Consider the following 25,322-nt stretch of genomic DNA (forward strand, 5'->3'; position numbering starts at 1 on the left):
GGATACAAACTCTTCCTATCCGGGGTGTAGGCTGTCTTTCCCTGTGGGTCACTAATCTTTTCTACCCATCTCTCTGCCCCCGTATTCTCGCTGCCAGGATCCTATCCATCTTACCTCCTTTCTCATAATATTTCTGGCATAGGAATTGCAGTTTCTTCACCACTTTGCCAATCTCCAAGATCTTAAATTCTTGTCTCATCTGCTGAGCCTCCCTTATCGAATCGTCTTCCAATGCATGTCTCCCAGCCCCCAGGGCCATCATTTCCCCACAAAGCTTGGTTACAACAGTGCCTGCTGTCTTTTTTTACTGTCACTCCTCCCCGATCAACAACCCCCTCCATGTTGCCTTTGCTGCTTCCCAAACTGTACAAATGTCCACCTGCGCCATGCTATTAAAGTGGAAGAACTATGTGATTGGTTTCCGTATCTCCCTCCGAAAAGCCTTGACTTTCCATAACGTATCATTACACCACCATTTGAAGTCCTGGACGTGCAGCTCCGCCAATGAGAATTCCATCTACACCATATCATGGTCTGACCATGCCACATGATATAATACACAGGAGATAACCCCGTCCAGAATCTGCCTATGCAGGGACAAATTTGCGTACCATGTAGTGGGGAAAAGAACATTTACCCCCTCACAGTCGGGTGTAAGTGTCTCCACACATCGACCATTCCCTGCTGACCGAAATATTCCTAAAACCCCGCCCGGATCCGTCCCCCTCTCAGACAGTCCCCTTCCTTCATTGCTGATCTATCTAGTCGAGGATCACTGCACATGTTCAAATCCCCACCCATTATCAGAGTACCCCTGCTCTCTCGACAGATGTGCAGCTAATCCTCTTTCGCCTTGATTTGGGCAATACATTGTAGCTACTAGATTGCTGTCCCAGCTATAGTGCCCGACATCACTAATGCTCTACCATCTGATCCTCTCCATACACTTGGGTCCCCCGCACGCAGCCTCTTGTGGAGCAAGATGACCACTTCATCTCTCTCTGTGTTCCCAGATGCCCAATATAGCTACCCCATTTGACCACTGGCTATATGATGTTCATCCCCATCCAGCATCCTCGTCTCCTGAATAAAGAGAATATCCAGCCCGACCTTCAAAACTCCCTAGCATAATGGAACACTTTGTGGGAGAATTTAGAGCTTTACATTGAGCGTTCTTACCCTCAGTCTTTCTGTTCCCCTACCCTCATTCCTACCTGAGCCATAAGTGCCTTAACTACAACAACAACAAAAAAGTTCAGTGGAATAAACTTCATACATTTGAACCGTGGTTCCACACCTGAACCCCTTCCCCAAACCCCAGCACCCACCCCTTTCCCTCCTGCACTAGCACCAACACCTCCCCAACTGTTCCCCTCTTAAGATGCCTATTTGTGAACGGGCCACCATAGATAACTTACCCACACCCGCTCCTCACTGTACAACCCCTAAGACCTCGCCCTTATCACGACTCTTTAGTTTGTAACTAGGCCACGTTCTAGGCCCCAACCACCCTCCTCACACATTATCCTCTTTCACTTCAACCGTGAGGGGGTATTCAGTCTCTTATACTTTCTGGCCGCCCCCTTATGTGGAGGGTGGCCCCCAACATGAGCTGAATCCGCTTTTGCGTTCTCCATCTCTTGTCGCTGGTCCCCCTCAGCTCCATCTCCCTTTAGGTGTTATAAAACCTGCTGGGCCTCTGGGCCAGTAGTGACCCTAAAGTGCATGTTCCCAATCTCAAAAGACAAGCCGAAGGGAAAAGACCATCGGTAGAGGTTTTCGTTCAGCCACTGCGTCAACGGGCAGCAGTCGCTGTAACACTCCAGTGTGAGCCTGGAAAGATCCTGGTAAATGAGGGCCGTGCCCCACTCAAATTAAATATTTCCTAGGCGTTTTGCCTTCTCCAGAACCACCATTCTCTCTCCATACTTAAGGAACCACACCACCACAGATGTAGGACCCCTCCCTCCACCTCCATTACTCAGTGTGCCCGCTCCAACTCTACCTCTTTCCCTCTGTCTGATACAAAGCATTGACCAAGTCGTTAATCATCTGGGTCACATCTCCTTTAAACATAAAATGTGGAGGTATTCTCCATGTCGTCCACTTTAAGAAGGGTGTCTTCCTCCCTAGTTTTCAAGTGCAAGAATATGGCCTTATATTTCATATCCCTGAAATCTGTTTGCAGATGATAGTTCTCAATACCTTCAATCTTATCTTCCTGTGTCCCGACACTCCCTTTCAGATCCATTATTGAGGTTTCTATGTCACTCCTGATGGTCTTTATTGCCTGTAATATATCCTTAATGTCTTCCCTTGTTAATGGCGGCTGACCTCCTTCTGTTACATCAATCCGATGTTGCCCTGAAGTTTCACTGCCAGCCATTATTGGAGATCATCCAAACTTCTGTAGGGCTTGTATCCCACTAGCTGGAGTTTCTTCCAGTTTGGCCAGTCTCTCATACCCAGATCTTCCGTCCTATTCCTCCAGGCGGCCTTGGCTCACCGATACCCTGCTCATCAAACTCTGGCCTGTCACTTTAAGTAACCTGCTCCACCCGACCTCTATAATAGGACCCCGTCCTCTCTGAGGTTTCTTGATGCACTATTCTCAGCTCCCTTTCACCTTCCTGTACTTGTCGCTCCTCCTGGTGTTCTCTTCAAGGTCTCCACAACCACTGTATGTCAACACCAGGCCAGATCAGAGGGGATTTTCACCTCCGTTCCTGGTAACTTCTCACTGTCCAACTTGCCCACCTGCACCCGAGTTTCTCCTGCACGCCTCACTGCTCAGGCACCGTTCTACATGCCGCTCTCCTCTCCTGCCTGATGCTTCGGCCCTATCTGCCTCCTGACCTGGGAGGGTACTGTTCCCCAGGTTCTCTCATATGGCCCACAGGCCTATATTATCCACCAGTATGGTGGGCCTTCGCCTCGCCACACACTTGGGCCATCCTTCTATCTGGGGTCGATATGTGCCGCTCTCGAGGCCGGTATTGCAACCGGCTCCACTTCAAACATGGGCTATATTATCCTCCTGCTCAGGGTTGTTCCCCAACCCGGCCAGGGACACTTTACTCTATTCCGGTAATCCTGCCACCGTTCTTATGGCTCTCGTCACACCCTGGCCGCTCTCTGATGTGCTATGCCACCTCTACTGGGGTTAAATCTGTAGCGGTTACCCCTATTTGGTCCAAGGACAACTTCACAGACTCAGCACAGGCAGCCTTGGCTCTAATAAATGCTGGGCCGGGATCATCTTCTCTACATCCCATCCAAGCCTGCGTTGTGCTGTTACAGCTCACTGCTCTTCGCAGGAAACAGTCCTGCCGGTCCAATAAAAGTTAAAGACACTGCAGCAACACCTCCACTTTCCAGTGGGTCAGTGATCATGCCGTCGCAACACCTCCAGGGAACGAGTCTCTTCACAACTCCGGAGCGGAGTATTTCGGAGCTTGTTAGAGTGCAGCCATCTTGGTTCGCGCCACCTGGTTGTCTCCAAGATTGGCATTTTTAAACAAGACTTTATTGAAATAATAGAAAGAAGTCTTATTTATCCCTATACAAAAGGGTGGTGGGTGGATTCCCTACCTAACAAAAATCTAACTATGCTGCTCATCATCAGTGATGTTGTCCAAATCAAAATAGGCTGTCCTCTATCCAAAAACTACCTACGCTGACCCCACCACTAAAGAAAAAGGTCCAGCAAACAAAAAGGGGTCCAGGAGAATGACTTCCTTCTCCTGGACAAAGTTACTTAGCCTTAGTATCTTATCTTCATATGGTTCCTTGTGATAGTCTTAATCACCCCCTTTAGTTCCTTAAGGGGACTCTTCTAGCCTCTCTTACATGTCCATTGATACTTGCGTCTCAATGTTCTGTGTTTCTCTATGTCAGAATCTTGCTCCTTTCCCCACTCGGTTTCGGTAAGTGTCTCTTTATCTCTTTTCCAGTCTTGACTATGTTTTAATCATACCGCTGCTTCCGACTGTTCCTCCTGATAATCAGAGGTTTTTGCTCTAATCGGACCTGCAACCAGGGTCCCTTCCTCCAATGCTCTTGTATTTATTCTATACTCTTTCCTGCTACTGGGACGAGTGCCACCAGTCTCATAGTCCTCTTGACTGACTTTAGTTACTTTGCTATTACTGGGACGAGGGAGATGCTTCCAGTAGTAGTCTTGATTTTCTTTACTGGTTTTCCAGCTACTGAGCTGAGGGAGATGACTCCCAAAGTCTTCTGGACTTGTTTTAGGGGTTTCTCAATTACTGAGATGAGGGAGATGACCCATGTACTGTTCTTGACTTGCTTTAATGTTTTCCCAATTACTGGGACGAGGGAGATGACTCCTGTACTATTCCTGACTTGCTTTAGTGTTTTCCCAATTACTGAAACGAGAGAGAGGACTCCTGTTGTACTGTTGACTTGCGTTTCTACCTTCTCTGTGCCCCTGTCCCCTCCCGGGTCTCCCGCAGTTCCCATTCCCTTTGTCTTCATGGGTCGGCATCACCGGTTCTTCCTGGGGTTGCAGGCTTACTTCAGGCTGGTAAACGCTCACAGCGTTTCTTGCTTAGTCTTTCTGTGTTTCTCCGCGGCATCCTCTGCTCGGCAGTCTCAGTGTCGTTGGAGGACTGCATGGTCTACCTCCTCGAAGTCATGCCACCACATGGATATTCCAGACCTTCATGCAAGTTTGCTCGCTGCTGGCTTCTGGACTGCTTTTCCTTCTGCTTCGCCACATCCTCTTGACTGAGGACCAACCTGCTTCCACAGGTCTCTCTCTCCCGGGTGTGAGCTTCCCGGGCCCCACCTGCTTGGCGTTGGCTTCCCCTTCTTCAATTATTATACAATCTTTTTGGGCCCTACCCACGGGAGGATTCTTGACTTTCTTCAGTCTCCATGAAGTATTCTTCATTACTCCCTAGTTCCAATCTTCCCAGTGATGTATGTCTCTAACTGAGGAGTGATCATTATTACTCCTTCACTCTTCTTCTTCCCAGTATGATTGGATTCTAACCTGTTGGAACTCTTTGGGCCTCATTATAAGATGTGTGGAATGGGTTTAACGGTGCCGGTAATGGTGCCCCGGCGCCGTTAAACCCACTCCACACTATTACGAGGTTCCCTCGCGGGACCCGATGTGGACGTTTGGTTTATCCAGACGTCCATAGCGGGTCCCGCGAGGGAACCAGGGAGCTAACAACGGGCCCATTATGAGTGGGCCTGTTAGCTGCCTCCCCATTCCCATTGAGCCCTATGGGGGCTCAAATGGGAATGGGGACGGACCGGGCCCGGGTTCCCTGAAGGAGGAATTACCGGTCCCTCCATACTCGGAATAGCCCGGTAATTCCCCATTCAGGGAACCCGGACACGATTTTGGAGACAGCCATGCCGTTATTAAGGGCATGGCTACCTCCAAAGTCGTAATGAGGCCCTTTGTGTTTCCTTCACTCTTCCTCTTCTCGGTGGTTGGGGGTTCTAATTGAGTACGGGAAGGGACGTTACAATAGTTTGTTCAGGTTGAGATACTGATGATCTAAGGGCCTCATAGGAGACAGTGTTAGGGAGTTCTGTCACGGAACAGGAGCCAATAGTTGGATTCCACCCCAGGCATCCCCAAGCACTGAGGGAGGGGTTTCACACAAATTATGTAATCCACATTATCCCCAGACAGAACTAGTTCACAATGCTGAAGCCCCATCTGAGGGAGACACACACTTTCAAGAAGAAGAAAAACAGGACTTGTTTCAGTAAACATAATCCAGCAATGATGTTCAGGTCTTAGAGCAGCTCATAGAAGTGAGTAAGTACACAGAGGAGTGGTATTAGTGTACTCATGCACCCACCTTGAGTCTAAAACCAGGACATTTAAACCAGATATGCCTTCTGAGGACCAAAACGTTTGTCAGTTTTCTTTTGTAGCCTCCACCTAGTGATGCTTTAATCAATTCCTAGAGATAAATGCTTTCCTTCTGTCCTATTTATCCCCTATTGTTTAATTTTGTTAGTAAGGGAACTCCCTTTAGCGAAAGGGTTAGTGAGGCAATTTACTTCTAATGTATATGAAACTACTTCTAAACATGTCCTCTGGTATAAGTCGTCCTCCTTGTTCGCCACAGGTAACATAAGATAAATACCAGCTATACCCCACAGGTGCAGCCAAAGAAGCAACCAACCCCATTTAATACTAGAAGCTCTTGCAGGTTTGAGACCCCAGACATCGGAGAGGGATGGAAGCAGAGCATGAAGGACACAGTGCAAGTCAATGTTGATACTTGGTTGGGGTGGGCCTTTAACACCCCATCATTCCCAGACCAAGGCCACCCTGACAACGAATATGCCAGGTTTCAGGGACAAGTATTCACAGTGCTAGCCACTGTGGATTCGGCTCAGGAATGGTGGGAAAACCGGAAAGTACAGGACTTTATTTGTTTGACCAGTCTGGGAAACAAATCTGGTTCTCAGGGGCAGGAACTGTTCACCAGCGAAGACCCAGATGGATGAAAAGAGGAATAACCTGTGCACCCAAGAGGATGACCCCACCAGGCAGAAACTGCACAGGTGATAGAGTAGGCACCAGGAAGAAAACCAAGGAGATATGCTCAGCTCTAGAAGCAAGACAGGGCAGGCAGCCAGCACCGACTGGTCCCTCGATGGCAGCAAGAAGTGGAGGGGACCCAGGACTGTCCATGGTGAAGCTGAGGTAGAGCAGTGGTGACCTGTTTGGGCAAAGGAGGATTTCTAGCTACAAGTGCTCAGTCCAGGAGGATGTTGCATGGGGGCAGCACAACAACGGGTAGAAAACAGTCCCAGGATCAGACAGGCAGCAGAACCAGCAATGAGGACTGGGAGGAGGATGAGGAAGAGCCCATCAGCCTTAGAAGTCACTGATAACAATGCCAAAGGAGCCACAATGTAGCCAAAATGGTCTAATCAGTACTTTGGCACTGCAAGCCCTTTGTGGCAGGAGTTCTCCAGCAATTCAGACAAGAAACCAAACAATGCCATGGGGCTGCCATGGATACCAGTCACTCGTGGGCTGGCGTAAGCCAATTCTCCAGTCACGCAAGTCAGAAATATAAAGGTCTTGGCAGCCAGACAATTAGCCTGGCCCTATAACTAGTCCACCTATGCAGGGTGTGCATTGGTGGAGTGTCTATGGCTGAAAACCAGGCTAACCCTGTTAAACCAGTTTATCAGGTGCAGGGCTGGGCTTAGAGTGAGCCTACATCAGCACAGCAGGCATTTTCAGCCTGCTTCATGGACCACACAGAACAATAAATGAGTACCCCAATTGCTACCAAATTGTTGCATTGGGCTACCAATGCAGCAAAAATGACTGCACCCATCGTGAAGCCAATACTAAATTACAGCTGCCACTAGCCTACTCCACAAGATAGCTGTATGATGATAGAATCACACTGGGACCAAAGTCAATGGGGGTGTTTTGGCACTTGCAGTGTCAGGAAGGATACAGATATCTTATCAAACAATATAATAAAAGGCCAGATGTATGTCCGATGCAGAAGCTTCATCTGTTGTCACTGCTAGAGGGAGCTATTGCCTTAGGATACATAGAAAAAATGCCAATTTGCTTAGCTTCGCCTGTGGTCACCGCTAGAGGGCGCTGTTGGCTTAGGTTATGTAGAGACAATGCCAATTCGCATAGCTTCGCCTGTTGTCACCGCTAGAGGGAGCTGTTGGCTTAGGATATATAGTGGTCCTACTGTGTCAATGAAAACCTGCACTTTGGCCAGTGGACATGGGCCTGTACACTAGTTGTGTTACTGCTTAATTAAATAAAATGAAAAGAATGCAAACAACTCGCCTCTGTGCCACTAATAGAATCCAGACTCTCTGTCATGATTGCCTTGGAAGAATCGACATTGTAACAGTGTTTAGGCTTCCAGATTAGACACACAAATGGCAGCCAGAAGAGCTTGTATACCACTTGTGTGAAGCATAAATGACTTGCTCTTACTCCAGAATTACTATGCATGGCTGGGATTGATCCATTCACTGAATCCTAAAATGGCACTGGAGAGATGTATTGTATGTATTTAAGAAAGTGCTCAAACCAGCCTCCAAATACAGAATGCTGGAGTGGGGGGATAAAATATACAGCGAACAGCTGGGACTTATAAGAGACGAGAACCAGTCTTGGTGCCGTAGGTGGTACAGAACAGGCAGACACAGAGTCCATCTGGGATAGAAAATAAACCAGATCATGATAAGCATTTTTTGGGGGTGAATGTGTGTTTTGGGTGAATGGCAACTTTTCAAATATTTTACCACATTTTTTACAACACTTTTTTACCACATAGAGGTAGATGTTGAAATTCGACCAAAACACATGGCTCCTTTTTTTTTTTTTTTTTTAAGATAGGCGAGGTCAGGGGCTAGCTCCTTACAAACCTACACCAGTCGCCCTTGCCCAGCCAGTCCATTTCCTGGGAACGATGCTGCTCTGGGGGTGAAGTCTCTCTTACCGTGCCAGCACTGCTGAGGGACAAGTGGCCGAGCTGCTGGGTCAGGGGCCCCATCATCGAGGTTGGCTGGATGGAGATCGTGTGGTCCATGCTGGGTGTCAGCACTGTCCCCTGCAGATGACAAGACAGGTGTTGGAGAGGAACCGAGAGCGCCTTCAGTTTGCAGTAAAAGGGCTCGAGGAAGTTCGGAAACCCTACATGGCGTGTGGACCTCCCAGCCTGAATGGGCCGAGGAGTCTCTTGAGTACAGAACGGGAAGAGGACTCACCGTAGGCTGCATGAGGTATGACTGGTGGTGCATCCAGGATGGGTTGTGAACCTGAAGAGAGACAGAAAGAGACATTTTGTGCTGAGAAAGAGCAAGCGACAAAGACCTAGCTCAAAATGTCCACTTTCAAGAAAGTGGAACAGGTGTGCTATTTGCTCGTTAGAAGGTTCACACACAAACAGATGGCAAACACGACTCAACCAGTGTCGCTTTTTGATCTCAGGCGCTCAAGCCCCCATTGCTCGTTATAACAGTTTCTCTCCTCCCGCTGTTATGTTAATTGCAGGAGAGGAACAGACTCACACCTATGCAAGAAGGATTACTGCTGTGCCAGGGATGGCTGGTCAATCAAGGGGAACGCTTACGAGCGGAGCAGGGTAGTATTCGACATAGTATATAAACAAAACAACATTCTATAAGGGAAGGCCCACACACAGATTTTATTAAGATATGACTTTTGGACTGTAAATAAGACAATGCAGTAATTACCGTAAAAGCATTTCTGATGGTTGTATCTGCTTAGATTCACATGCTGTGCATAGTCCGACATCCAGTGGTCACTGCAGAGTATTGCATTTTGTTTTTGTAGTCGAAAAGGGGACGTCGACAAGGCGTGTCTGTAACACTATCCCTCTAGTGACGTGCATTGTACCCACAATCCCTCACGCGTCGAGGTCCCTCTGTTTGTATTTTTTCTGTCCTGAGGGAGCCTATTAGACGTGAGTGAGTACAGAAAAGAGAGAGATAGATAAAGGATGTCTATGTTCCTTCCATCCGAGCGGAGATGGGCGCATGTGAATCTAAGCAGATACAACCATCAGAAATGCTTTTACGGTAAGTAATGCATTGTCTTCTGATGTTTGTTAATCTGCTTAGAATCACATGCTGTGCATAGACTAGCGAGCAGTACCCGGAGTTGGAGGTGGGTTGTGAGAAGGAACAGTAGAAAAAAGATGTCTTAATACTGCTTGTCCCACCTGGGAATCAGATCTAGTGTGGGCATCTAGACAGTAGTGTTTTGTAAAGGTGTGTACAGAACTCCAGGTTGCCGCTTTGCAAATGGACTCAAGAGGGACATTTGCAATGAATGCTATGGAAGCCACAGTCCCACGACTCGAATGTGCTCTCGGCTTGAAGGGTAGTTCTCTCTGAGCAAGAGTGTAACAGAGAGTGATGCATTGGACAATCCATCTAGATATAGTGGATTTTGAAACTGCATCTCCTTCTCTTCCTGCTGCCACTGAGACAAATAACTGATTAGTCTTTCTCGGAGGTCTAGTTCTTTCCATATAAAACATGATGGCTCTGCGCACAACTAGTGTATGCAGGCTCCTTTCTCCTAAATTTGAAGGGTTTTGAAAGAACGTTGGTAGTTCAATAGACTGGTTGACATGGAATTTAGAAATAAATTTTGGTGCAAACCTAGGATGTGTGCGTAGAACCATCTTATCTTTGTGAACTGTTACAAAGGTGTCTAGTATAGAGAGCGCCTGTAGTTCACTCACTCTCCTAATGGAGGTGATAGCTATTAAGAAAGCAGTCTTAAGAGTGAGGTCCTTAAGGGATGCCTTGTGCATGGGTTCAAAGGGTGAGCCCATAAGCCTGGTAAGTACCACGTTTAGATCCCATCCGGGAGCTGGGTTGGCTATAGGAGGGTGTATCCTCTTTACTCCCTCCATGAAGGCTTTAATAACTGGGACTTTCCACCATGACACTTTGAGTTGAGAAGTGGTGTATGTGGAAAGTGCAGCTAGATGAACTTTAATAGAATTAAAGACCAATCCTGAGTCTAATAAGTGAGTCAGGTAAAGAACAATATGTGTGGGAGAGCAGTCAACAGGGTTGATGCTCTTATTCCTACACCAGATGACGAATCTCTTCCATTTGCTAGAATAGCAGTAACGAGTGTTAGGTTTCCTAGCCTCCCTAAGAATGTCCATGCATTTTGAGGGAGTTGTAAATGTCCAAATTCTATGACCTCAGGAGCCATGCTGCTAAATTCAGGGTCTGTGGGCATGGGTGTAGCATTCTGCCCTTGTCCTGTGACAGCATGTTGTATGGGCAGGGAAGTTTCACTGGAGGAGATAGAGACATCTCCATCAACTGAGCGAACCATGGCTGCCGGGCCCACATTGGGGCCACTAGTATCATGGTGACTGGTTCCTGGTGCATCTTGTGCACTATCTTGTTGAGAAGGGGAGTCGGGGGGAAAAGCGTAAACAAATTTCCCTGACCATGTTATCCAGAGACCGTTCCCTTTGGACTGGTTCTGAGGGTATCTGCAGGCGTAATCTTGGCATAGGGAGTTCTCCAGAGTTGCAAACAAATCTATTTCTGGGAATCCCTATTGTGTGAAAACGTCAAAGACGATGTCTTCTTGTAACCGCCATTCGTACTCTGCAGGCAGAGGGAAGTCTCTGCTGAGTTCGTCTGCTAGCAGAATGAGTTCCCCTGGTACATGTTGTGACAACAGGAACATGTTGTGTTTGAGAGCCCACTTCCAGATGTTCTGGGACAGCTTGGACAGTCCTGGAGAGTGAGTGCCCCCTTGCTTGTTCAGGTAGTGCATGGCTGTGGTGCTGTCTATGAGGACCATCACTGTCTTCCCTTGCATGTGTGCCTGGAAAGTCTTCAGTGCTTTGAAGACTGCTAGCAGTTCCAGAAAGTTTATGTGTTTGGACGCTACACTCGGAGTCCAAACTCCGTGTGCAGTCTAATGGGATAGGTGAGTCCCCCATCCTGTGAGGGATGCGTCTGTGGTTAGAGTGGCCTCCACTGCGGGGGTGGCGAATGGTTTCCCTATTAAAAGGTTTTCCTTCGACCACCACCGTAGTGAGAGAACCAAGGCCTGCGAGACCACCACTAGATCGTCCCATTGTCTGCTGGCCTGACACCACTAGCTGTTGAGCCACTCTTGCATTGGGCGCATGCGCAGATGCGCGTGAGGTACCAAATATATACATGACGCCATCATTCCTAGCAAACGCATTGCTTTGCGTACCGTCACCTCTCGACCGGCCACATATTGAGGGATCTGAAACAGCATATTTTGGACCCTCTCGTTGGAGGGGAAGACGAGGCTGTCCTTTGTTCGAATTAGAGCCCCTAGGAATTGTTTGATCTGGCTGGGGTCTAGGCTGGACTTCTTCTCGTTGATGGAGAAGCCCAGTTGGAACAAAAAGTCTACAGTCTTTTGGGTATTTGAGAAGCATGTCTCGTAAGAATCCCCTGTTATGAGCCAATCGTCGAGGTAAGGGTATACTGGGATGGACAACCTGCGCAGGTGGGCCTCCAAAAGTGGTGCCACTCTGTCTGGGTACCACAGGCGGTGCCGGAGGGGGTTTAGGCACACTGGACTGAGTTGCCTCAGCAACTCAAGTCGCACTCTTGTGTGATTGGCCCAAGTGGTGAGCCGCCCGGCTCACCACTTAGCATGTTTGAGTGACAGCTAGGCTGAATGAATAGGGGTTTTCTGCATAAAAGCAGGGCTTTGGGGAGTGGAACTTTAGAAGTCGCCACAGGACCTAAAGAATCCGAGGAGGGAGAAGCCGAGCCGACCTGCAACGAAGACACCACCGGTGGAGCCCTGCTGAACCGTCTCACCACTTTTCCCGACGACAGAGGAGATCTCCAGCCCGGAGAGTCTTCTTCCTTTGTCTGGTGGGGATAACCAGTTTGCCTGTCTTTTCGCCTTCCTGGACCATCTCGTGGCCGCCTTGCCCGTGCCAAGCACCCCGGCAACCGGAATACCATGGGTTACCACTACCGCGAAGAAAAGGGTGGTACCTTGTAACCGGGAAACTCCTCGGCTGGTTTCTTCCCTGGCAGCGCAACGACCTCCAGCTTTCCTCCACGTCGAGACCTCCTCTTCCTCTGGACGAAACACCGACTTGCACCCGCTACCAAGAACAACTGCCCCCGCTGGAGCGATCGTCCCATTTTCAGGTACTGTGTCCCGCCTGGCTTCCCTTGCGACAGATCGTTCGGGGTGACAGTAAATCCTCGACTTTCTAACCTGGGTCAGCCTGGGACCTGTTAACTAACTTTTCCTGACTTGATCTCAATCTTTTGTGAACTATCTACCAAGAATCTTTGGGCCTGGCATTTGAACTTCCTTGCTCTCCAATAGACTTTGCCTAACCTGCCTCACTGTGGTTCTTTGAAAAGTATTGAAATTTGTGTGCTTTCATAACTCTGCCTTTTCCCTCCATTTTTAATAACTTATTAGAGTGCCATCTTATGTTAAGCGCTCACCTCTGTCTGAAAATAAGTGGCGTTTCTCATTAAGACTTGTCTAATAAGTAATCAGGGTTGTATATATATATAATAGTGACTGTGTGTTGAAATACTTATCTCTTTTTGTGCTAGTGTAATTTACAAGTGTGTCTTTAAATAAATAATTATATACTTTTACACCAAAGCTCTGGTCATAGTTTGCTTGTGCTACTGTATCTCTGTACCTATTGTGTATACTCTATATATTGCCTAACTCATCTTGAGAGAAGTCTGACTGCTCAGCCACAGCTACCAGGTAAACCTGGGTGGTACAGACTGCTACCAATTGGGTTTACTGCCAACCACCTGTAGTCCTAAATCTTTTGCAGTGGTCCCTAAGGGAACTGCACAGGTTTCTGCCTAACACGGAGTCCTCTCCATAGCTGAGGATATACATACGAGTGATAATGACCCCGAAGGAAAGGGGGGGGGAAGGAGAAAGGCATTCTTATAAAATAGAAGAAATGTCCCACAACCCCACTCTCTCTACTGTCTTAGGTCGGCGAGGCCAGGCCACGTGTTCGGCAGCGCCGAAGGATCTCCTCCGTCTACGTCACTGCTGTCGAAGTTCTTACTCGGCAGTGAAACAGCTTTGCAGGTTCAACGACGAAGGAGGGAGGGTTGAGTAAATGTTTTTGCAATTTCTCTCGAGGAGCTCCGCGTTAAGGCGACCAATATCTGGGCGGAAAAAAACAATCTGAGGGACATCGACGTGTGAGGGATTGTGGGTACAATGCACGTCACTATAGGGATAGTGTTACAGACACGCCTTGTCGACGTCTCCTTTTCGACTACGAAAACAAAATGCAATACTCTGCAGTGACCACTGGATGTCGGACTATGCACAGCATGTGATTCTAAGCAGATTAACAAACTTCAGAAACTGATTTATAGGTTGCAGGTAAGAAAATCTTTTGCAGAATAGTCTTTTGAGTGTTCGAATGCCATGACCCAACCAGTTAGGATCACCTGCCATGTCCAATGCCAAGGACATTAACTAATTTATTGTGGTGAGTTTTTCTATCAAACCTTACACAAAGTAACAATTAAGAAACATTAAGCCTTTCACAAAAAAGGGAAATTGGCCGGTATCCCGGCGGTAAATGCGCCAGGATACCGCCCAAAGCTAATAGCGGTACCGCAACTTGGTCCGGCGTTACTAGCGCCGGATCCCGAGTTGCGGGATGGCGGGGCAGTAAATCCCCATTAGCATTGGGTCCAATGGGGCATGTTGAACGCTATTACCGCAGCGCAATTTAATTGCATCGCAAATGGGCGAAAAGGGGCAAGATTTAACTCCACCCCAAAGCTGGAGGTAAAGATCCAACTTTCCGCCCAAATTCGGGATTAGGTGGAGTGGTAATGAGGTGATAACGCTATTACCGCTGCATTTTTACTGCTGTGCCCAACCCGTGATGAGGCCCAAAGTTCTGTCCGCAAACCACCGTTTAGAATTATAAATGAGTAAAATTCTACTATATTAAAAAATCAAAGATCTTTTAAGATAAACTTGGCTCCCGTGCAAGATGAAGATTCATCAGACGACAACGTTTGATCACTATGTCTAAATAAGAGCTGCTGCCTTAAACCTGCAGTTACTGCACATGGAGTCCAAAGAGGCTTCAAAGTTTCAACCACAGCTATCTCCAAGAGAGAGAGAGAGAGAGAGAGAGAGAGAGAGACAGAGGGTGAGAGAGAGACAGAGAGAGAGGGAGGGAGAGAGGGAGAGAGAGAACGAGAGGGAGAAAAAGAGAGGGAGAGAAAGAGAGAGAGATAGAAAGAGAGAGAGAGAGAGAGAGAGAGGAAGAGAAAGAGAGAGAGGGAGGGAGAGAGAGAACAGAGAAAGAGAGAGAGAGGGCGGAGAGAGAGAGAGAGGACAGAGGAGAGAGAGAGAGAGAGAGAGAGAGAGGACAGAGAGAGGACAGAGAGAGAGAGGACAGAGAGAGAGAGAGAGAGGGGACAGAGAGAGAGAAAAAGAGACAGAGAGAGACAGAGAGAGAGAGAGACAGAGAGAGAGACAGAGACAGAGAGGGAGAGGGAGAGGGAGAGAGAAAGAGAGGACAGATATATATATATATATATATATAGAGAGAGAGAGAGAGAGAGAAAGAGAGAGAGAGAGGTGTGTTTTTTTAAAATTTAATTAAAGCGGAAAAACGTATGTTCTTGCAAACCGTCAGGAAGCCTTAATATGTACGGTTGAATGGTACCGCAGTATAATTACATCGCCAGTCCAGTAAAGGATATGACAAGACTTGAAATCAGTCGGCTTAAGGGAACTCAAAAATCTGTCATTAAATGAGTATTGCAGGGCATGATCCAGAGTGAGCTGCTTCTCCAGGTAATGTCTGGCGTATTTTAATTGCAGCAATTTTCAGTGCGGCTATTTTAACTGTGGTGTTTTCCTCCCTGGACGTTTTTGTGATTTATATATTTATTTTATTTGGAAGGTCTGGGGAGGGGAGGGCTGGAGGGTTTCCCCCCAACTCCTCGTCTAACCCACCACCTTACCCTGCCACCAACCATCCCCAACCCCCCTACTCCAACAGACAATACATATTTTTTAAAAAAAAACAAATCATAACAAGCCAAAAACGGCAAGGCTGACAACACGGTAACCGCCAACTACATAGTACAACCTATGCCTCACTCGACATGAATTATTTGAACGTATGAAGTCAATTTCCCAATCATGGCAGAGTTATACATCGACCTTGGTGCTCATTTTGTTCTAGCGGCTTGCATGGGGAGTTAGCGGCTTGCATGGGGAGTTTTCATGCGGATCCACTAAGGAACTCCCTATGTGATCCACCAATCTAGCAAACCAATACAGAGCAAACCCCGGTGAGGCACCTAGGCCATACAGAATTATTGCTAGGCCAAGAGAGACTGCCATGCTGCGTAGCAAGGTTACTAAGCTGCATAGTAAGGGGCATCATTGCATCGAGTGTTCGTTCGTGTAGAGCCACATCCGTTTTAGAGTTTGAAATCATAAAAACGAAGTGTGTGGCCTGACATCTTTCTTCAAGAGAAACCATGCCAGTGTACCAGACACAATGACGTTACATTAGTTCTTTTGTCTTATAAACTTTGCAACTGTCGCTTTCTTTGTAACTATGACTACTAGGCAGTTATCCCTTGAATACATACACATTGCATGCTAAGGATATAAATACTTAGCATTGTGGTGATGCAGGTACGCTTTGGGCCTCATTACGGGTGCGGCAGAAATTCCGCAGAATTACCGCTAAGGCTGTGGTGTCTGGCAGAAGTAACATTGTATCACAAATTGCCGGGAGCATGCAAACACTGTTGGCGGTAACAGTAATTCCGTCTGGCAGAATTACCACTAAAAATCAGTTACAGACGGTAATACCGCCTGAAATCGGCAGAATTACCGCTACCACCTGCACATTCAGCGATTATTCTGCCTACAGATTTACTGTCATCACCCGGAATGGGAAGCCTGCCGGGGGCCATCTTTAAAAATGCAATTCACTTTCAATCTTCCATTTCCTAGTGCCATTCGGAGGCAAGAGTTGGCAGGAACAGGTCCCAGGAAAAGGGTAAAACGAGGATGCCGGAGATGAGGCTGAGGAAGCACAAGTTCGGTGAGGGTGAATTTCAGGTGCTGGTGGATGAGGCTTGTGCACATGGAGAAGAGCTGTCTGGAAGCAGAGGAAGGCTGCCTTATAAGCAATTATGCGTGGCAGTGGCCATTGCCCAATGGGACAGTGAAGACTGCGGCAAGAGAGGAACGACCTGAAGGCAAGGGTCCACAGCCTCTTCGCCAGGCACAGTTGAGAGACATCAGCCACAGGAGGTGGCACCGCAGGACCCCTCGCTGTGACTCCATGGGAGGAAAAGTCCAGCTCAATCCTCCACACGGAAAGGATAGAGGAGATTGGCAGCGCCGAAATCGCAGCAAGCAGCCAAGGGGATGCCAACGAGTCCTTCAGTTCCCACTGTCATGTGAATACACTGGCCAAAAGCATGCGTCCCTGGGCATGGATGAACACAATAGTCAGGGGAATGTCCCACCACATGACAATCTGTACAAAGGCACAGAGACTACACACGTGTGCAAGGAAGGTGGGGTACTGTTGTAATGCACATGCACTGTAGGGGAAATGTGCATTTAAAGCCATGGAACCATGGGAAGCACCAATGTGTGCTATGAAAGTCCATGTTACAACGTGAACCCCCTTCACCACCAAAACAAGCCATAATGGCAGGGCAACAGGTAATGCGCCCATGCGTGTTCTGTGTACACCCTCAGCAGACACTAACCACATCTTGCATGATCTGTACTCATTGGAACAAAATGTGCGTAGGATGACCATACTTGTTTCGCTAGCCCACTTACTAGTATGCATGATGACCTGACAGCCAACAGTTCCAAGGTCGACTCAGGCTGAAGAGGCGGGGACCTCCACTGCCCAAGAGACCTCCACCGCTGGCAGTGCATCTACCTTCACTCCTGCACAGGCTGGCCATGAAAGTAGCGGGAGGAAGAGCAGAGTGTGGCGCCAAGGCCACATGCAACTAGCCCCAAGTCAGCTTTGCAAAGTGCGGAGACATCCACTTACCCCTCCACCTGCTCTGCAGATGGCACAAGAGGTACTGCGCATGCTGCTGCAGCACCCCATCAGCTGCGACTGCCACACCACAGCCAGCCCCTGTGAAGATGCCACTCTCACACCTGCACCCACCATCTGCCCCCTGACCTGGGTCAGACTGCCATTACCAGCACCAGGCTGAGCCTGACACAGAGACTGATGCCACTCCAGATAATGTGGATGACACAGACTTTAGGTTGCGCCGCTGCAGCCCTAGCCCTCTACAAAGTCTACAGCCTGTGCCACAGAACGCACTGGCTGCAATCTGGGTGAGGCTGGACACCATGCGGCAGCGGCAGGTGAGAACTGAGAACCTTATGGACCAGCAGGTGCAGTACCTTCAGGCCATCAGCGGCAGTGCCTAGGGATCATCCAGGAGGATTGCCAGGTCCTTGGACCGTCAGCTGTTCCTGGCAACTGCTGCCATCACATCCGATGGGCAAAGGATAAGGGAGCACAAGGAGGGCATGTCCGCCTTTGCTGATTCAATGCATGCAAGCATGCTCCTTACAATGCAGCATATCTGGGGCCAGGAATCTGAGCCTTCCACCTCTGTCAACCCTACGGCGGTGTCATTGCCTGGGAGCCCAAGGTGGCGCTCACTGCGCAATCTGGCCCATACAGTGCCCGAGCATGCTGGCAAGGGCAAGAGTGACATGAAGTGACATGATACCACTGGGTATCACTGGGCACAAGGTAGGTGGGTGGCAAGGGCTGTTGGGGATTGGGGAGGTGGGTGGCAAGGGCTGTTGGGGATTAGGGAGGGGAGTGGCAAGGGATGTTGGGGATGGGTACCCACCGCAGCTGATAATTAAACATATGTTTACTAGAGGAAATTCAAGGACATTACTTTTTTTGTCAAGTTGATTTGTTCAACATCTGCATATCTACTTAAATGTGATGTATGTGAAAAGTAATGTGTCTAGGAAAACGTTTCTATTGGTTCCTTCCACACCAGACGTTTGTCTTTCTCCCACTCAATGTGCGGCAGCACTGCATCTGTGGACAGTGCATCATTGTGTGCTGGGGTGGCATGTCCAAATCAGGGGGCATGGGGACATTTCACCTGAAGCAGATGTTGTGCAGCTTGGCACAAGCAACGTATGGGCTACCTTCTCTGGCCTGTGCATCAGGGCCCCTCCAGTACAGTCCAGGCACCAGAAACGTGCCTTCGGCAGGCCAAAGATCCACTCAATGGAGAGTCAGGTCCAGATGTGTGCCTCATTGTAGGCCACCTCCTGTGGCATACATGGATTGCACACAGGTGTCATTAGCATAAAAGCTGGAGGTAACCAGAGTCACATGAAAGATCATAGGACAGATATGCCGGTCAAAGTGCACCGAGGATGCGCATCTTGTTACATGTCTTATTGAAGGACTCTCTCCTGAAGTTATGCAGCATTTGTGCGCCACGGTTTAAATTCCCAGTAATTCAATGATGTGTGAAATACTATGCGGATACATTTGCATTATCATTAGAGATACACAATGCACACACCTCACAAGCATGTTGTGCCAGACACGGCCTGTGACAGGATCTTAAATGTGCATGTTGTCTGTGTTGGGACTGTGGTGTGTTGTGCAGCCAAGCAGTGCCCTGCTGGGTTATTTGTTTTACTTGTGCATGCTTATGGTTGGCTCATTCCTGCCAAAATGGATTCAAATGGTTTGTTATGTAAGTACCATCAGTGTCTGGCATGTTGCTTTGTCATTGTGCAGTGTCAAATTGTTGCATTGGCTGTGTAGGTATGTGTGCCCTATGCATTAGGGTTCCTGTAGTCATTTTGTCATGCAGGATTTACTTGTTGGGGCATTATGCATTGCTGTCATGCTACTGCATAGTCCTGCTGGGCCTAGTCCTGTGGGTTGGTGGTTGTCATTTGTGGCTTGAGTGGTCAGGCAATGCATGTACGAGGGCCTGGACAGGGCATGCATTGATCAGTGTAGTGACGTACCACCTCCCCCCCTTTTCACTGCATACAACTGGTGTTGCGAGATTGTATTGTGTGAGGGCACTTGTACTCACCCAGCATCCATGTCAGTTGCCCTCTGTGCTGTCAATATGCATAGGCAGGATGGTGTTACGGAGGACCATGGCATCGTGGGTTGGTCAATTGAAACGCGCAAAGCAGTCTGCTCTCGTCAGCGTAGCACTGCACCAGCCCCTTCATGGAGTGGAACTGCTTCCTGTTGCAGTATGCCTCTTCGGATGCCTGGGTGGCAAACTGCGCTACATGGTTGCAGTCAAGTGCAGTAATCACATTTGACATGTGGGCTGCTGCGTAGACACATGCCCTTGTGGCATTTATCTGTGGCAGGGTGGTGGGCAGGGAGATGTGCTGGGATGCATGGCACAAGAATTTCTCCAGTACCCGCACAAGCGCAAGTGTACAAGCGGGCTGGAACATGCCATGCAGCATGCCCACAGTGTGCTGGAAGATGCAACTGGCAAGAAAATGTGGCATAGACATGCATGTTTTATTGACGGCTGATGGCGGCATCTTGTTTTCAAGTGTGTTTGAGTCAGGTGGATTGGGTGCACCCGTGACTTGTTTTCCATCACCTGTTTGCATTTAACTCTACCTTTTAGGTGCAGGTAACTGCAGTGTGTTTTTGGCGGTATCTCATCTTCTGATGCAGCTGAAACACTGGTTTACATAATGGTGGTAAATCCACCTGATATTGGCGGTGATTCCACTGGCAGTAATTCCACCAGGGCTAATTCCGACGGCGGAATTAGTGCCAACCTCTAATGCGGCGGTATGCTAAAAGCGGCAGTCATTCCGTTATCGCCACTTTTACCGTATACAGCTGAATCCGTAATGAGCCCCTTAGTCTGTAGATCTGCCACCCTTGCAGCTTCTTGAGAAGTCTGTTCCTGCAGCAAGCCATGCTGGGAAACTGCTCCAAAGACACTACACAAGGCAGCCACCGAACTTCCAATTTGGAGCACAAAGGTGATCATCACTTTACGAGCCCGGGTACCCTTCTACCCTACACCTCTGACCACTTTGGTCTAGCCACCAGGTTATACGCTTCTATGCCAAGCTGCAATTCAATGGCATTGGCATATGCACAGGGGGAATAGCTGGGAGGGTGCGAGAGTCATGGAATGAAGAGTAACTGAATCACTGTGAAGGTAGCATCGTGTTACTCTTCTGTCCAGACGCCCGCCCTCCTTCCCACCCTACTGGGACGCATTACACAATCGGAATTTTACTTGGGTGGGGACAGAATATGTCGGGTGGCTTCAAGTGAAAGGTTATGCAGAAACTTCTGGCCAGACGAAGCATCCAGTCTGGAAGAAACATCCAGGGAAAGGGGCTGACACAGCATCTGGGGAGTAGCCTACGCGCCTGCTGGAAAGAGCTCAGCAATGGGCACAAGCCTTCGGAAAGCTACGGATGCTGCCGAAGACCTAGTGCAATATGCACGTAGTATCCCGCCACACAATCTAACCAAAATACTGCCTGACCAGAGGAAAGGTCTTAAATACTGCCCGACCAGTGGAAAGGTCTTAAATACTGCCTGACCAGAGGAAAGGTCTTAAATACTGCCCGACCAGAGGAAAGGTCTTAAATACTGCCCCACCAGAGGAAAGGTCTTAAATACTGCCCCACCAGTGGAAAGGTCTTAAATACTGCCCGACCAGAGGAAAGGTCTTAAATACTGCCCCACCAGACGAAAGGTCTTAAATACTGCCCGACCAGAGGAAAGGTTTTAAATACTGCCCGACCAGTGGAAAGGTCCTAAATACTGCCCGACCAGAGGAAAGGTCTTGAATACTGCCAGACCAGAGGAAAGGTCTTAAATACAGCCCGACCAGAGGGAAGGTCGTAAATACTGCCCGACCAGAGGAAAGGTCTTAAATGCTGCCCCACCAGAGGAAAGGTCTTAAATACTGCCCCACCAGAGGAAAGGTCTTAAATACTGCCCGACCAGAGGAAAGGTCTTAAATACTGCCCCACCAGAGGAAAGGTCTTAAATACTGCCCGACCAGTGGAAAGGTCTTAAATACTGCCCGACCAGAGGAAAGGTCTTGAATACTGCCAGACCAGAGGAAAGGTCTTAAATACTGCCCGACCAGAGGGAAGGTCTTAAATACTGCCCGACCAGAGGAAAGGTCTTAAATACTGCCCCACCAGAGGAAAGGTCTCCAATACTGCCCCACCAGAGGAAAGTACTTAAATACTGCCCGACCAGAGGAAAGGTCTTGAATACTGCCAGACCAGAGGAAACTTCCAAGTCCTGGTCGCCTTCAAATGATGGAGTTTCTCTTCTGCCTGTGCATTGTGTGACCTTTGTTGAAAAACAGATAAATGGTTCAAATGAGAATACGACCTGGCTTTCTCCCTTCTGACAGAGGTGACTGTTCCCAAAATAAATGCTCCCGGACCGGAACTCAAAGACGGGTGAGTCCCTAGGCTACAACTGAACCGAAGACCCACTGAGGGGGATAAATGGGAAACAGGCCATCAAAGTAGCGCTTAGTGCCTACATTGTGCTTGGAGACCCCATTCTCAGCTCAGTTCAAGCAGGCTGCAATAGCTGATAGATGCGGTTTGCATGGGTCTAGTCCGGTGCTGGCCAACTGTACCATGAAAGGCATGATAGGGTTAATGGAGAGAGGTAGATGATTGACACTGTGATCCGGGCTCCAATGATAGAAGCGCATCCATTTGCTTTTGAAGCAATTCCTGGTTGAAGGTTTCCTGGCTGCACACATAACTTGAACCACGCTCTCAAGCTTAGCAATGATGAGGGGTGGGGTGTGGGTCAATCCTTTCTCTTCTGACAAAAGGTCTTTCCGCATGAGAAGATCCAGGGAAAAAGTAACAGATCCGAGAGGCACATCTGCAAGGCCTTTCCAGATGGGGTGCTGTTCCATAGTTCGTTTCTTTGTTCAGACAAGGTTATGGGGTTTTCTCCCAGCACCCCAGGTGGCAGCACCCTGACATGCGCACTGTCTGGTGCCGCTGCTTCCAAGCCTGCGTATTGAGGGGCATTCTTTAAGGGAGAAGTTACGCAGACCATCCCTCGGTTTGCCTCACAGGTTCCACCATCATGACAGCAGAGTGAGGGTTGCAGGCTCTGCGCTCGAAGCTCCCTGCAGCTCACCCCTGTGACACTGATATGATGCAAAGCACTAAGTTATTTGCTGTAAGGTTAAGTGTCTTCTTGTCGCTAAGCTGAAGAGAGAAACATCTTGTAGGAATGTTGCCTTATTCATGGTGGGGGGGGGGATTCCTTTTGATGCAGCTTTACAGCCAGCATCAGAGGGCTCGTTGTGTGGTAGGTGACCCATTTCCAAGCCAGTGGTCTTGAGCTGAAGGCAAGGGCCTGTAACGAAGGCAAAGGCCACCTAGCCCCCAACAGAGCCTGACGGTAAGGCCTCTAATCGTATCAGAGCTTAACAAGGGGGGTTTAGGTTGGGGCTGTGGGGGTTAGGAAGCCTCGCCTTGGGCTTCCTGTGACCGCCAGTTCATGTCTTCTTGTCCAGTGCTCCACGTGCACTGGAAACCATGAGAAGAACCAAGAAAACGCCTGGAACACAGGCTTCTTAGAGCCTGGATTCTATAGTTTCTGATTGTCAAAAATGAAGAAAACATGCTCTCGTTCCGTTGTGTTGCCCTCCTCAGGAGGTGTGCTGGCGTGTAATAGCCAGGAAGACCGGGTTATCGCCCAAGTGATTAGGGACATTATGAGCCGGTAAAGCCCAAGGGGGATAGTTATGAAGCCGTGTTTATAGCCCATAAACACCCCTCCGCCCCCCGGCTCCTCTGAATAGGGCAAAAATGCCTAAATATATTGCTAAATATGCCTGGGTGGTTGCTGTGGCCTGGCTGCAGCTGCACACAGAAGGAGCCTGGCAGGAACGTCAAATGCACGCAAGGGCAGAGGAGCAAGTGAAAGAGGGCACTGAGGGAGTGAGAACCAACGCCGACACGCACAGGAAAGCCGGGCGGCCCAAAAGAGCAGTGCAGAGGAGGAAATGGAGGCTGGCAGACGTTACAGGAAGTCCGATTATAAGTGGGGTAAGAAATCGAGGGGACGGGGCTTATTTGGGGCGCGGCTTTCGGGATGGGCATGGCCTGAAAAGTACACAAACCATAGTAAGGTACGCAAACAAATATATAAATGCTTACATTTGTATAATTATTAGTGTGCCTTACTATGGTTTGTGTACTATGCAAGCCATCTTTTATAAACACAGAAATATGTTACATATTTCTATGTTTATAAAAGATGCTTGAAAAGTAAACAAACCATAGCAAGGTACGCACATAAATATAATGCATTTATATATTTGTGTGCGTACCTTATGGTTTGATTACTTTTCAAGCCATCCTTTTTAAAGATTTTATGTTTGTAAAAGATGACTTGAAAAGTACACAATTCAATCCATCTTTTATAAAGCTTTGACGACGGACAAAGTCTGAGGCATCTTTCTATAAACACAGAAATATGGCACTGAGTTCACAGGTTTGCCAAGGGTCAAAGACGCCTCAGTGACCCGGGGAGGGGGAAACAAAAGGACACTAACTTCCTCTTGTGACCCCTTGTGTGAGGGGTCACAAGAGGAAGTTACAGTGACTGAGAGAAGTGCCAGCCAGCCACATCGGTCAGTTACTGACACCTGTGGCTGGCTGGCACTTAGGTCAGTTTGCCTGACTCGAAAATGGCGGGCACATCTCCCGTCGTGGCTGCGGCAGGGCCCAAATTCAGCCCCACTTTTTGTGTCCCCGGACTTCTGAAAGCACTGCAGGAAGGGCAAAGTGAGTGACAGGAAAATAATCTGCGGAATATGTGGGAATTTTCGGGCTATAGCAGCTAGTACAACCCACAGATTGTCCAATGGCAGCTCAGCATGACACTTGCAAGGGTTTTTTAAATTGTTTTTAAATATTTTCCTTTTTTGCAAGCTTTACGAGCTCTATTTCTTTCGGGTCAGAGTGAAGTTCTTCATCGCACGAGTTTCAACCTGCAAGAACCTCCTCTGCGCCGCAGGTTACTGACCACTTCACATGCCCAGTGTGCTTATTTGAAAGTATTAACCTAGTTGATAGTCATTTTCCTAAGGAGAACTGGTCTCGTGACAAACAGAAGTTACCAACACAGTGATTGTCTATCAATAGGAACGTCCACCTTTACTCAGGGAAAGGCAATTATTCATTTCCAGACAACCCAAAAAACGAAGTAAATCATCTGTTCCTGGTTATGCCTGAACCCGATGTTAAAAAAAAGAAATCTATATATGAAGATGTGTGGCGGATTGTAGTTTTCGGGTTAACGTGAAAGCACTTTTTGTTTCAGAAGTAGCCACTTGCGATGCCCAATTTCTTTTTAATGAAGAGAAGCTGCAATTCTGGAGCGAAGCACTAGGTGGCAGGCCTGCACAGCAAGTGAACCCTTAACAGACTTACGCTGCAGAAACAATTACTGTTTTGTACAACTGAAAAGATGCATTCCCCAATAATATCTTCACATCACACAGCTGCCCAGCTTTGCACTCCAAATGTTCTATATACAAATATGTGACTTGTAGCTATTTAAGTACTGGAATGTCTAGATGGTAATCATGACATGTGGCACTCGTAGTGTGTGTACATGCTAGTGGAAAGTGTTTGAAAGACAGAACAATGGTCCAAATGTGTTCCCATAGATAGCCTT

General features: G+C 48.3%; 1 protein-coding gene across 3 annotated transcripts in view; it reads right to left on the reverse strand.

Annotated features, from left to right (window-relative positions):
* Positions 1-25,322, reverse strand: part of RBMS2 (RNA binding motif single stranded interacting protein 2) — a 502,218-nt gene that overhangs the window by 44,188 nt on the left and 432,708 nt on the right. For all 3 annotated transcript variants that reach the window (XM_069653688.1, XM_069653686.1, XM_069653687.1), the window contains exons 10-11: positions 8,758-8,808; positions 8,490-8,600 (exon numbers count right to left, since the gene is read on the reverse strand). In XM_069653688.1, coding sequence (XP_069509789.1) covers positions 8,490-8,600; positions 8,758-8,808 — 162 coding nt within the window. The remainder of the gene's footprint in view (positions 1-8,489; positions 8,601-8,757; positions 8,809-25,322) is intronic.

This window comes from Ambystoma mexicanum, chromosome 3q, assembly GCF_040938575.1.
Source record: "Ambystoma mexicanum isolate Mex_15411 chromosome 3q, UKY_AmexF1_1, whole genome shotgun sequence".
NCBI classification, from domain to species: domain Eukaryota; kingdom Metazoa; phylum Chordata; class Amphibia; order Caudata; family Ambystomatidae; genus Ambystoma; species Ambystoma mexicanum.